Raw genomic sequence first — 15,204 nt, 5'->3', positions numbered from 1 at the left:
TTTAAATAGTGTCATCTTTCAACAGCTTTGGTATTGCTTTTACAGATATAGTAGGACAAACTAAATATTTCATTAGTATTAATATTTATTTAAAATACAGAGAAACAAAAAAGTAATTTGAATGACCTAACTAATGAATTGCCAAATAATTTATACAGATTTTGAGTAAGGAAACATGGAAAAATGAGGTAACTCCCAAATACAGGTAGTTTTTATTACTTCTAGTCCAAGACTGGACAGTGACATGGTGGCTGAGGTCAATACTGTTAGACCACAGGTACTTTGGGGGATGGATAGGGAAGTGGCGGAGGAAGCAGAGTAGCTACTGGAGAAAAGACTGTGGTTGAGATTTGTTTTCCTCTCTTCCCACTCTCATCTCCCAGGGTTCTTCTAGATCTCAGCTCTCTTTACCTGTTTATACTTCTGCTGTACTTGACCCTTATGTGTTCCTGTTGCTCGTTAGGCAAACACGATCGTTTGTAAAGTCTCTTTCACTTGAGCATTCACTAGCATTCCAGAGTCAGAATAAAAGTCTTGAGTCATTGCACTTTATTTTAACATGCTCATTGGGCATCTTATAGGTTTAAGGCATGTCATGACTGTGACCCAGCCCCTTTATTTGGATTTTCTATTTCTATACTGCTCTTTCCTTGGGTCTATCCCCTAATCGTTGACTTTTTTTCCTCTTCCTTTCCTCTTTCTCTATACCTTTCTTTCTCCCTTTAATTATTTTCTATTCTTTCATTGAGTCTTCTCTCACTGATCCTTTTCTATTTCCATTTTTAACACTTTTTTCTCCTCATTAACTTTACTGCTATGCCTAGAGCAAACCCAATCTGCAAATAATAATAATCTATATTATAATATAACTTAAGGGGAGCATTGAGCACATGCAACAGCAATGCAGGAATGCTTACAGTACCTTCCGACAATGCTCTTGGCTCAAGACACAAAATAAGTTGAAAGAATGGAGTGACACTAACCTCCCCTGTTTTACCATTTTGCTTATAAGTACTTTTTTGTGGGTAAAGAGCATAATTCAGGTAATAAAACCTTTGACAGAGAATTATTTCACAGAGGCAACAATATCCTATAGAAAATGAAACTAGGCAGGAAGTCAGAAGATGATGGATCCTGTTCTTCCAAATACTGGGTAACCTTGAGCAAATAGCCACAATGTGGACATTGCCTTGGTTTGCTATTTCATAAACTGGAGATGATATTTGACGCTGATGTCTGATAGATCTGAGTTAAAGATTAATTTGCTAATATATGTAAAAAGGCTTTGTTGTTTAGAAGGGGAAAAGTGCAATGTAATAATTTAGTATTTATTATCCGTTCATCAGATAACATGATTTAGTGATTCTATCACACAAAGAACAAAAGTCTCTATCACCAAATTTGAGTCAGCTCACTCGTTCCAGGCTGCCAGAGCTTTGGGAACCAGCATCTATGGGACCCCATCAATAATGGTCGCTTCTTACGTAGTCTCTTTGTCTGCCCAGGCTTTTCTGAATCTGCCTCTTACAAATGGATTTGTGCTTCTCCAAAGGCCCTGGGCAGCCACAGGAAAGCATTCTTAAGTCTCCTTCTCAAATTCTAAAATGATTTGGAGAGCAGAAGAGAATCGGAAGAGAAGTGTGTGTCTGTGTGTTTCCAGCAACGGAGAGGTCCCTAAAGAGAGAGTCAAACATAAGAGAAAGGGATCTATTCCCTTAGTTTCCCTTCCTAGACACTGTTCCTCAGTTAGTCACTGCAACAAGATGACTTATCCATCTTGGGTCCTGATGCGTGGATGTATATGTGCGAAAGCCTATGAAACACCCAATTTCATGTCATACCTGTTAGAGAAATAAATTTTTTCTCTTCTCCCTGAATCATTCAGTTTGAACCTACTCAGAAAAACTGCTGATTCATTGGGACTATGAAATAGAGACTCTGCTCAAGAGGCACTTCCACTAGCAGCCCATTTCCAGTTATATAAAGTTCTTCAGTTAGTCAATTCATAACTGTGAAAAGCTCCCTTAAAATCTTTGAGTTCATTTGTAACTCTGAGGGGAACTCTGTGAAGATCTTAAAAAATCAAAATCTTTTATTATCGAACACATTTCCAGATTCACTTAATAATGCTGCTCTCTCAGAAAACTGCCCTTCTACTCCCCTTTACTGGGGTAAAAAATAAAAAATGTCTGTTAATAAACAAGTTTAAGAACTCCTTCACTGAAAAAGTCCATAGCAAAAACCAAACATAAAATGAGTAGAGAGGAATGATAAACTCAGTATTTTAGATCCATTTCTCGAGTTTTGTCTAAACACAGTGTAACCAAGAAGCCTCCACTTATTTTCATGCATATATACTTATATCTATATTTACACACACATGTATATACTCGGATGTATATATTTAACAACATGGAATGGTACCATATCAAATGCTTCGATTCCGTGCAAACACATAACCCTTCCTGTGAAGGAAACATATCAATATTATAAACACAAATCATGGAGAGTAACATGCAACAGCGGAGGGGAGGAGGATGGGGTGGGGGCAGAGGACCAGGAGGAACACAAAGAATGTAAAGAACAAAAAGTGTCATTGACCTGATTTGTCAGAGTTGTTGCCTGTGATTGGAGGGATGGAGCAGCTGGGATTAGCCTTTGCGCTGTCCTTGGAAGAAACCATTTTGGGTTTATTTTTCGTTGCCTCTAGTGCTTTGACCTTCTTGGCATGTTTACTTCCTTTGTAGTGGGCCTCGGCCTGGCTCTACAAAGGAGAACAAATCAGGCTCATTTGTTTGCTACTTACAAACACCACAATGGATGATCATGCGGGAAAAAATACATTCAGTCATAGGCACCACAGACATTTACAGCTCAGCGCTCACCTGCGTTTTTGGCATCTAATGAACAGTAGACCGGTATCTAAGAGTTTTCTGCAGGTTGAAATCTTCTGTACAACACAGGGGACCTGTGTCTTTCCAAACCAGACATTACATGAATGGACAACAGGGTCAGGGCAAAATTGGGACGAAGTTGAACTCTGTCATTAGTCCCCTCCCACCACTGCCCATCGGAGCTACTTGTCAAACGTTCAGCTGGCAGCAAGCCGCTTTAAGTGTCCTACCCGGGCATGACCTTCCACAACAAGTCCTTTTAGTTTCCCTTTAGCTATCAATCTGTCTTCCCTGCACCTACATTCCCCTTGGCTCTGTTCTGAGAGCAAGTCACGTGACAAAGCAACATGCTAGTGAGTAGAGATGGCACTACATTTTGGCATCATTTACACGCGCTTCATGTGTCATTTTGATGATTCCAGTTCTAAGAACAGACAATATAAGCCACAAAGGAGGTAGGGACAACTCTTGTTTCTGATCTCAGATGTGATTCTCAAGTCAAAGCAGTTGGTATTAAATTCACTTCTACACAAAGCAAAGGTGAAACTATGACTTCAATACTAGATCAAAAGAAAGAAAAGCAATCAAGGCAAGTGAATATTAAAAATTTTTTAAAGACAAAAACAAATTACAGCAAAACAAGAAAACATTTAGTCAATTTGCTGACATTTGGAAAATTCCCCTCTGCCTAAAGAACAAGAATTTTATCTTTTTGGCATCTAGGATAATGCACATATTAACAAAGGAATCTGAGTATATTTGCTTCAATTTCATTTTGAATAAAACCTGGAAATATAAACAAACTAAAACATATATGTAAAAAACAAACTAAAACATACATTATATGGTATATTCGTTAGTTATACAGGTGAACAGGATGATAAACCTGTCATATAAAATGAATTTCTATTAGATTTCTAAAATAATAGCTTTTTTTACATCAGTTTTCCTTATACACTTTTATGTGTTTGAAGATGATCACACTAGTGTTTTCATCCATTTTCCTCAGCAAGCAAAATACAGGTGGGGGGTGTGTGTGTGTGTGTGTGTGTAGCTAGGTAGGTAGGTAGAAGTGGCAGTGGACAGAAGCAGCCAGGTTTTAATTCTACATTTCAATTAAAGATATGTGATTTTCCTAGTACATAACCCCAATTACCCAAGGTCAATAGACTTATATTGACCATACACAGTCCTAACTTCCTGAATATCTTTTTATAAATATGGTTTTAGACCATCATTGACTTATCATTGCTCTTGGTTTTTCGCTCAATGACTTTTCATGCTGTTCTCTGTCAAACTGAAAAAAAAAACAAAACCCAATCCCAAGGGAGGAGAAAAGTGTAACTTATTTTAAGTCTTATTACCATCTGAGAATGGTTAAATCCAGCAAATATAATTCGGTAGATACAAATTAAGAAAATATACAAAGAAAAATTTAAAAATTGATAACATGAAGAAATAACAATGATTAATATCATTGAGTCTCTGCCAAGAAAAGTTCTAAATGTATTACCTATGTTCGCTCATAATACCTGTGAGGTAGGTACAATTATTGATCAGCACTTTACAAATAGAAAACTGGGCATGAGAAGTTAAATAACTTATCAAAGTTCACACTGGTAGGTGTAGAAGCCATTTTGTGGATCTGAAATGCTTACATGTTTATTTAACTATATACCCACACATTAAACATACACAGACTCACACTAAGTTAACAATATAATCTTATTAGAAGTAAAAATTTACATACAAAGGAAGCACACTGCTTTTAAAGACTCAGTGAAGGATTATATTTTAACAGAAGCTTCTATGAGTAGGGAATATCTTCTTCATTCATGGGAAATACACTAGTGTAGTACATTAGGCCTGATCCTTCCGTTGAGAAGCTAAGAAAGGCCCACTTCTTAGGTATAAAACAATTTCCACAGGATATCAGAAGACCTCCTCATAACTCATCTTTCCAAGTATACTAAGTAGTGAGATGTTACTTTAGTGCCCTTTGGCTAAAGAAACATACAGTTCTCTAAATAAAACCTCCCAGCACAAGATAAGCACAGTGTCATTTCCTCATTACTGTTTCCTGGCATCACTGCAGAAAGTTAACAACATCAATTAGCACTTGGGATAAAGAGCCAGCTAAGCGACACCTCACTGGATGCCAAGATGGAAAGTGCTCTCCAGAGCCGTGATTCACTTTCCTTTTGAGTTCTGGGGCATGGAGAAAAGTGAAACAGGGCTTCTTAGCCTCCGCTGACTGCTGCTTGGGAAAGGTTTGGAGTTAAGACAGGGGCAGGCACCACTCACTCACACTTGGCCTCTTCCCAATTCCCCTGTGGTATTCTTGGTAGTAGCACTTCGCTGTCCTCAGTACTGTATCTGAGGTGTCAACAGCTTCTAAATCCTGGGCAAATCTTCAAGTGAAACTGAGACACTGTTAAACAGTAACACGATTAACCCGACTTCATTATCTGGGAATCTCCTTAACCGAGGAATGAAGGAAACAAGGACAAGAGCCAGAAAACCCACGAACCAGGCAACACAGTTGAGCCCGATCGACGATGGTTCTCACGTCACTTCTGACAGACTTGGTTAACCAAACGGACTTATTTCACACCTCGGTGGCTAACCAGCACACACCTATTTGTCTGGCACTAACGGCTTGCTTTCTAATTCCCTCCCTAAAGTGCTGCTACCCACTCCAAACTGGCAGTGATCAAAGAAATCCTTTGCCAAGAATTGCCAGAATTAGAGAGTTGCCCAAACCACCATACTGACCTCCACACAGGAATTCAATGGTTTCTAGGTTTTTCGTTCAGAGGTTACTCCCATAGCTACCTGACACACTCTGGCAGAGGAATAGCTTTGACAGGAAATGACATCCTGGAATTTTTTTCTTCCATTCATCTCCATCTTTGCTACTAAAGCCCCTCACTTTCCGAAATTCTCTACATCTTTCAGGACCCTACTGGTGCAAAGGAAAAAGATAAATAGTGAGATAATGTATCGCTTTACAAATAAAAATGCAATAATGAGAAATTCTATAATTCACTGAGTTCCCACTTCTGTTTTTTACCTCATTTGTATTTTGGACTTCAGAGAGGCAGATCAGCTCTTGAAACAAGACGTTAAGCTATGTTTACTTTGTGTAGAAAGAACAGTCCAAACATAAACTGGCAAGTGGCTGGGGTAGAGTAATGTCACAGGAGAAAGTTCTCAACGATTTACTTACCAATGGACCCAATCTTTTTGCTTCTTAAAAAGTCATTGGAACTGTTCCCTTAATCACAGAAAGTGTCTCATTAAAACTATTGTCAGCTGTTTTCTCTGAGACCTTAGATTTCAATGTGTTAAGCAGTGTTAGATGGGAAATAGCAGAGGTCAGTTACTTTTCAGAAAAACTCTATATACTTAAAGGCCAAATCAAACAAATGCCAAACGAACTACCATAAAATAGGCTAAACTAACAAGGGAAAACGCTGATTATTTATTCCACAAAGAATTATTTAGCACCTGCCATGTGCTAGACATTGTGAAACATTAAAAACAAGGACTCCCTACTCACAAGAATGGTAGCTGGAAGAAAAGATGGACATACAAATAATTATAACCCCAAGCAGAGAGTGAGACTATAAAATGGAAGGTAAACCGCAACAACAAAGAAGTATGGGGGTCAGAGGAGAGGTAGATCTCTTCAACTGGAGGGGGATCCCGGAAGCTTCATGGAAAAGGAACAACAGATGGAGCCCTGCTTCGGGGGCAGGGATCTGCAGGGGCAGTGCGGACGCAGAGGCATTTCAGGTAGAGGGACCAGCGTGTGCCAGGGCAGTGAAATCCTGTGAATTATGCAGCATTTCCTGGGTACATCTGCTTTTCAGAATCACTAGCACACAGACAGATAAAAGGAACAATAGGGAAAGGCTGCCGCATCGTGCTACCTCACACATTATTATCCCATGTAAAACAGAAAACACACCATAGTGTTCTACAAATGTTCTACTTGTAGGCAGCTTTTCTATAGATGGTTATAAGAAAGATGTTGCTTTGAAATCATAGATTTTATCCTCTGCTCCAAACTATAATCCTGTATTCAAAGGACAACTAAATTATTTATACAGAAGATTTAATAATTTGAGATAAAAGCACGGCACTTAAAATACCACAGTTAAACATACTAAAAACAAACTAGAGATTACTGAGTAATAAATACCTAAATAATTACTTACATCTTTGCTTTAAGATGACTACATTCAACTCTTAAAATGCTTTTTGCATGTGGTTGCTGCATTGATAAGATCACACTCTCAAAGACAAAGCTATAACATAAGAAACATAAGATGCACCCAAGAGAAAGGCTTACTTAATCCAAAGATAAGTCTTTCTGCTGATATTTGCAGTTTTAAGGCCTGCAATATCAGTAACGACACACTACTGGCTTTGACATTCACTTTGTTCAATCCTCATCTACTGGGATCTGTTGAAAACAAAGTCCAGACAAAATTATAACCATTAAAAGATTTTCAGCTTAAAAGACACAATGTCTTTGCTAATTTCTAACTCATAGCTAGGCAAAACACTCCAGGCTGCTATGGCCTGTCTAGGGTTGGCCACACTGTACAACTGTGTGAAGTGTGGGGCACCATTCACATATAGTTTAATGTGAACAGTGTCCTCTGGATTTCTTCAGGGCTAGAGTCCTGGCCATGGAGTGTCATATTTACTGGTTTGTAATACATATGCATAAAACTCATCAACTCCAAATATTTCTGTATTACTAAAGACAAAAGTGGTGACTGCAGGAAGAAAATAATGTACACTCTAGACTGCCGATTCTCTTTGGGCGTAATTCAGATTCTATGAGATATCATGAAACAGAAGTAGAGTTCTTGGCTTGTAGCTGCTTTCAAATGCCACTGTGTGAATACATAAGCATTACACATATATGTGTTCATGTGTCAAAAATTTTCCACGTAGGCAAATTAAGTCATTTCTTAAAACGCTAACATCTTTGATGGGCTTCAAGGTAGTTTTTCCTATGCAGCCTATTAGCTAAGAGTCTTGATGGTCATGCTTCTGGTGCACGATTCCTTGGTGGAATTACTTTACACGCTGAAACATGGAGAAGCTATAAATGGACCTAATAGCTATAACAGAATTTACATGATGGGTTAAAAAAAATATGGCAGTTTGAGTTTAAAATCACCTGGAATATAGCAAAAAAGTAGCTTTTTTTTAAAAAAGTGCTTTAATCTTCTAAATAAAATTGTTTCTTGTAGAGTCCAAAGCAAACAAAATTTTGTCTTATTTTGTCAGTGAGTTTTATATTTCAATTATTTGAGGGTAGATTATTAACTTTAGATGATTCCCAGCAATCTAAGGTTCTGCACCTGGATATCCAACTATACCTTATGTTTCCAGTTTAGGGCTGAGTAGAATGGGTGTCAAAGTAAAGTTCATCCCAGAAAATTAATTTCTTAATACTGTATTCATGAATACTGTAAATTATAGAGATTGTATTTTGAAAAAGATTTTCCCCCATCAACCTAATGGAAGTAGGTTTGTATGAATTTTTTTCAATATAGATAATGAATAGTAAAATGAGTCATTTAATATCACAATTTCTTTAACATCATCACAATTTAGTTAAGAATTCAGCAAAAAGTATCTGAGATGCTTACTCCAAGAAAATAAGACTGCTTACTTCTCCATTTCATTTACATTACAGTTTTTGAAAGGTATGTGTACTTTGTCTTCTGGGCTGGGGGTTAATATCTGAGTCAATTTAATGATAAGGTGTGCGCAAACTCCTAGTATGTGCACTAGAGTTTAACTGAGGCAGGATGAAGTAAATGAACCCTGGCAAAATATGCCCTTATCTTCCCTTCCAAATCGTAAGGGGAGCAAATCATGAACTTCACACAGAATGTACTGACTAAACCATATTCTCTAAGTTATTACCCTCAAATGGGAAAATTAGTGTTCTGTACACTAACAATCTTGAATATGTAATAATGACATTTATAACTTATAAAAATATCTAATTTTCACAAAGAATTATGCATATAAGGCCTAAAGTATTAGAACTTCTAAATTTTAGAATTTTATGAAACTCATGGACATCATCTTTTATTTTTATAATACGTTATAAAACATTAAGGATTTGTTAATAATTACTTAATATTCTTGAGTCACTTATTTTATGACTTTCCTAAAAGTATTCAAAATTATCCACCTCTCTCGAATTTCAAATTTTATATGAAACTGGGACATTTAGTTAATAATTCTCCACTATCTTGAAATATAGAGAAGAGTTTATAGTGATTTCACAGTCACATCCCAAGTTCCTAAAGTGTTTGGGAGTGCTGCTATCTTTCAGTGGGGCAATGGATTGCCATTGTGTGCTTCCTAAGAGCGATTTTTGTTACTCAATGATAAGTAATGCAATATAATTCAGGTCTCTGCATTAAAGCTGTGACTCTACAGCTAACTAATTCAAGTCTTCTGATAGTCTTTTAAATTAGGCTCCCAGGCTTCCACACATTAATTTTTAATCAGTCTAGAAGGTATTACATTTACTTCCATTTCCACATTAAAGGAATTTACATAAATGATACAAAATAAATCTAAAATTAGAATTTGCATTGTGTCTCCTTATATTTGATATATAATATCCTTAATGTAGACAAAAGTGGCAAAGTAACTTTGAAAGTGCAACCCTCAGAAAGTTGGCTGAAGAATGGCTTTAGTAATGTTTTATACCTGTTCAATATGTAATTTATTTAGCATTACTCATTTGTAAACCTCTTTTATAAAATAGGTTTTTGTAAAACCCCTAACTCAAAGCACTAAACCAATTTTTAAAACCCAGCAGACATTTTATAATTCAAAATTAAGTGAAATATGTAAATATGAAGATGAACACCATACCCTTTCAAAACATACAAATATAAGTAAGAGAAAATAATAAAACTGTACATCTTCAGTAGTCACTTAGCTAACCTGAGTCATGTTAAGGCTATCTTTGCATTAAGGTACCAGATTAAACTGGAAGTTTCCATTGCAGATTAATCTGGTCAACTTTTCTCAAATACAAAAAAATTGGTCTGCTGGAGGAAAAACTAAAATAAAAATGCGCATAATTTTTGATTTGCCCATAAATAACAAAACATTTCAATATAATCAGTGAGTGCTAAGTGGGCTTTCACTTTCTGATTCCGTGTACCATTGTTCTAAAAGTTCTACTCACCAACTACAGTCACAACAAAGTTTGTTTGTATATGGTAAGATCAAGGCGAACTCTGTCTTACTCATCTTTGAGTTTTCTGAAGCACCTATTATATGGTATAGACTCAATAAAAAGTTTTTGAATATTATATATATATACACATACACATATATAGGATAGAGTAAGTAAAATCTGCTAAAAGCAGGAATTTAATGCTGGGAGACCATTCTTTCATTCAACAAATATTTGCTGAATACCTATTATAATCCAGGCATCATTCCAAGTGTTGTGGGATGCAGGTCTAGTGAAACTTACATTATAGTACGGGGACACAGACAATAAAATACAAATATATATATATATATATATATATATATAAAATGGTAGTAAGTGTTAAGTGATACATTTATGAGTATGTTAGGTGTTGCTATAGAAACATAAGGAAAAGTAAGGAGGACAGACAATAATGGGGTGGGTGTCATTTTAGGTGTTAAGGAAAGTTTCTGTTGAGGAGGCATTTGCACAGAGACCTGAATGAAGTGAGGGAGTTAAGCAGGTAATACCTGGGAGAAGAGTTTTTTAAGTCCAGGGAACTGTAAACGGCTATTCTAAGGATTTTGACTTTTATTCTGAGAAGATGGGAAATCCCAGCTGTGTTTCGAACAGAGGAGTAACCTTGTTGACTTTTGTTTATAAAATGATCACCCTGGCTACTGTGCGGAGAACAAGCTATGTGTGTATTGTGTGGGGTTGGGGATGAGGCAAAGTGTTAAAGGAGGCTGTTACAGTCATCCAGGCAAGAGATGAAAAGGCTTCAAAGTAAAATCCCACTGAAGGATCAGAAAGTTTTTAAAAGAATGATTCTCTATTCTGTTATAACCAATAGTCATAATATTTGGAATATCTGCAATCTTTGAACTTGAATCAACAATGATTTCTACAGAATTTCATTTTTGTCCAATTAGCTATTACTTTTGTTTCTTTTAAATTTAAATTGTATTTATTTTCATCCAGGTAATATAATCACACAGTTGAAAAGTATAAAACAAAAGAGCATACACAGTGAAAACTCTAGCTTTCAGACTTAGCAACTAGTTCTTGTCACTTTTTGTGTATCCTGCCAGAGATAATTTACATGCCTATCAAACAAATATATATGTATGTATGCATTTTTCCTTTCTTCCATTTTTAGACAAATGCCTACATATCACATGAGTTGTTTTGCATTTTGCTTTTTCTATTCAGCAATAGATCTAAGAGATTTTTTATAGTAACTAATTAGAAAGTTTTCTAATTTTTAAAATGGTGTGTATATTTCATTATATTCACACCCATTTTAAAAATATTCATATATATATTCCATTATATGAATGAACCATAATTTATTTCAACTATACCTTATTGATAGATATATAAGTTGTTTTTCAAAGTTGTGCTGTCATTCTTGATGCAAAAATAGGCATTAGATGCTTTGAATGATTATTTTTCTTCCTTTTCCAACTAAGAATGACTTTTAAAGTGCTTTAACTGAATTAAAGCAGACATTTAAAAATTTCCTAATTAGTTTCTATACCCTAATTTGTCATTATGGATATATTATAGTTATATGTTTTCTTAAACATATTTCTGGTAACCAGGCAACAAAATGTGTACATCCCCTACCCTGGGCTTAATAAAAGTGTATGAAAATTTGAGAAAAGAAATGGGCCTGAGATGGGCCTTCAATAATGGAAAGGATTTCAAAGACAAGAGATATATACTCCCAATAAGGAGAAGACTATAAGAAAAAAATATTTGGAAAAACCAATTTTTGTTTAAGGAAATGTGAATAATCCAGTTTGAATGAAATGTGGGTATGTGTGGAGTAGGAATGGAAGAAAAGATTAGAAAGACAAGTGCCTTATTATTTAGGCCTTAAATACTAGATAGTGGGAAGGCAGTTAACAATAGCATACTTAATTAGGCAGGTAATGAGAAGCCATTGAAGCCTTTTATTCTAGCACACTCTGATCCAGCTAAAACCTACAAAAAGGAAAAAAAAAAAAAAGACAGTAGAGTAACTAGAAGGTTCTTACCACAGCAAGTCAAAAAGTCATAGGGTTCTTAAATGCACAGATTTCAAATTTCAGGGAGCTCTATAAAAAAAGCCAGAGCTTTTATAGAAAAGGAGCTATTTCTCCTATTAAGGCAAGTCTCTATCTAGATAGTCTGTTCCTTTCTGCCTTCCCTAGTGTCTATTACCCCTTATCTTTTGTAACATTGATACTGAAGTTCCCCTTCCCAAATCAAATCTTTATTACTGGTATTTAAACAAGCCCTGATCTCCCCAACCCGAAAGAGACCACCCCTCAATCTACATTCACAACCCTAACTTTTCACCCTTTCAGCTTCCTTTCACAGATTAATCTCTTCAATTAATTGTATGCACATCTACGTTTTCTCATCACTAATCTGGTCCACCTCAATCCACTGAAACACACAACACCAAGACAGCAATGCCCTAAGTCCTAAAACCAAGAACATCTTTTATTCCTTGTCTTGCTTGACCAATCAGGGGTACCTGACCCTTCTGATCTCTTGCTTCTTCTGGAAGGCACTTTTCCCAGGATCTTCCTAGGTTGGTGTTCCCCCACCTATATTTCAGAACCATCTGCAGGCTCATCTCCCCCGCCTAGTCATTGAATTGTTGGTATATTCCAAGGCTCAGTGTTAAGCCTTCTTATCGTCTCACTCCAAACTTTCCTGTCTAGTCCCTGTTCAGTTTCACCCACACAACTTTCCCAGCCACCTCTACATTGATAACTTCCTGGTTTCTGTCTCCCTAGTCCAGATCTCTCCCCTGAGCTCCAAACTCTTATTATCCACTTGGATATCTCAAAGCACCTTAAACCAAATTCCTTGTATCATTTGTCTCTGCTTTGCTACCAAGGTTACCTAGTCCTTCTTCTAGCATTCCTCTTCTGTTAATAGCATGACTCTACATCTGTTGTAAGAGTCAGATCTGGGGATCATTCTCATTGTCACACTCTACCTCCACCCCCAATTCAATCACTAAATTCTACACATTTTAACTCCTAGATATTTCTCTAATCAAGACATCGTGGTTGGTCCAAACTGGTCCATCAGTCCACTTGGTCCATCATCTTTCATCTGGCAGCCTCTTTAGTGATTACCCAAAGGCCCCTCCTGCTCATTCACAATCCATTCTCCACACGGCAGCCAAAGTGACATTTAAAAAATGCAAATCTGAACATATCATTCCTCTGCTTAAAATCCTTGAGGTCTTTTGACTGTTCTTGGTTTAAAATCTAAAATCATCATCTTCAAGACCGATATGTCCTACTCCTTACCTACCTCCACTTTCATTTGGTAGCGGGCTCTTTGTTCCTCTCTGAGGAACTGAAAGAGTTTGTGGCTGGAGTAAGTATAGTGCTAGCTTTCTGCACATGCCTAAAATACTACCTCTTTTCTCTTTTACTAGTTAATTCCTACTCTTCCTTCAGAATGCAGCCCAGACATTACATCTTAAGAATGATCCCTTCCATGTTGTATGTCAGTTGTATCTCAATAAAAGTTCTTAAAGAAAAAAAAAATTTCTTATGAAATGAATATGAATGAAAAAAAAAAAAAAAGAATGATCCCTTCCATGATCCCACAGACTGGGCCATATCCTAACTTGTTGGATTCTTTTCTTTATAGCACTTCTCACAGTTTAAAAATTATTAAATTTTATAATAACGTGATTAATGTGCGTCTTCCCCCACTAGACAATAACATTAGCTGAGGCGTGTACCTGTAAGATCTTTGCTCTTCACTGTACCTCTTTCACTTAGCACACTGCCTGAAACACCTTGACATTTGATAAATGCTGATTACATGCATGAATAAATGAATGAATACATGGAGAAGGAATGTTTGTTACTTGACAGTAGAATTAAAGTAAGGGTAGAGGAAGAAGAAGTAATTGGAGTCTCCTCTACGAGTTTCAGCCCCAAATAAAAGGGAAAATGGTAAAACGATTAACAACAATGCAGCGGTGATGCAGGGGACACAGGTTCAATCCCTGGTCTGGGAAGAGCCCACACGCTGCGGAGCAGCTAAGCCCGTGCGCCACAACTACTGAGCCCACATGCTGTAACTACTGAAGCCTGCACTCCTAGAGCCCAGTGCTCTGCAACAAGAGAAGCCACTGCACTAAGTCCGCGCAACAAAGAGTAAGCCCCCGCTCTCCGCAACTAGAGAAAGTCCCTGTGTGCTCAGCAACGAAGACCCAATGCAGCCAATAAATAAATACATAAATTTATTTTTAAAAAAAGTCAGGATGTTGGAACAGTTGATGAAAAAAAAAAAAGCTAATGGGCAATGAAATAGAGGAAATAGCAGGGAAAGCAAAATAATTTATAAAGTTGATAATGAGCTCTGAAAAACTGAAAGTTAATGAGTGTGATCATTGTGCCCAGGCTATTTTGGATTCCTGGCTGAAACAGTGCATAAGCAATTATTGTTTGGTGCTTCAAGTCTGATTGTAGTTATACTTTACAGTAAATTTTCAAAATAAAAAAAATGCAGTTGTGGTGGGGTGAGGAAATTTTACAGAGGAAAATGAGAATTCAGTTTGGGCATCTATTTAGGCTGCTCACGGGATATGCAGTGGAGAGGGTCAACAAACAATTGAAATATAAGTGATGGCTGAGAAAGAGGCTGGGGCTGGAGACATCTACTTTGGAACCACATGATGAGATAACAGATGAAACCCTGGGGATGGATGAGATTCCTGGTGAATTAAGAATAGATGACTAGAATAGATTCTTTCCTATTTTGAGGAAAGAATCTTGAGAAACAGCTATATTCAATAGGTAAGGTGAGGAAGAGAAATCAGCATAGGATATAGAAAAGAGGCTACCAGAAAAGTTGGATATACAAGAGAGTAATGAAACAGAGGTCAAAAAAAGTGAAAATTCTAAAGGAAAAATAATTAAAAATACATACACGCAACAATACTTCTTACTGAAGTATAACAACATCTTAAATGCTTTTTTTGTAATATCAAAACAACCTCATAAAATAACTGGAAAATAATATGACATC

At 36.6% G+C, this 15,204-nt stretch overlaps 1 protein-coding gene across 3 annotated transcripts in view; it reads right to left on the bottom strand.

The window, feature by feature from the left end:
- ZNF385B (zinc finger protein 385B) overlaps window positions 1–15,204 on the bottom strand; it is a 305,087-nt gene that overhangs the window by 30,146 nt on the left and 259,737 nt on the right. For all 3 annotated transcript variants that reach the window (XM_057747106.1, XM_057747107.1, XM_057747108.1), the window contains one exon: window positions 2,602–2,764. In XM_057747106.1, coding sequence (XP_057603089.1) covers window positions 2,602–2,764 — 163 coding nt within the window. The remainder of the gene's footprint in view (window positions 1–2,601; window positions 2,765–15,204) is intronic.

This window comes from Hippopotamus amphibius, chromosome 8, assembly GCF_030028045.1.
Source record: "Hippopotamus amphibius kiboko isolate mHipAmp2 chromosome 8, mHipAmp2.hap2, whole genome shotgun sequence".
NCBI lineage: Eukaryota > Metazoa > Chordata > Mammalia > Artiodactyla > Hippopotamidae > Hippopotamus > Hippopotamus amphibius.
Note: the sequence above shows the minus strand (reverse complement) of the source record. Positions and strands in the feature narration are given on the sequence as shown.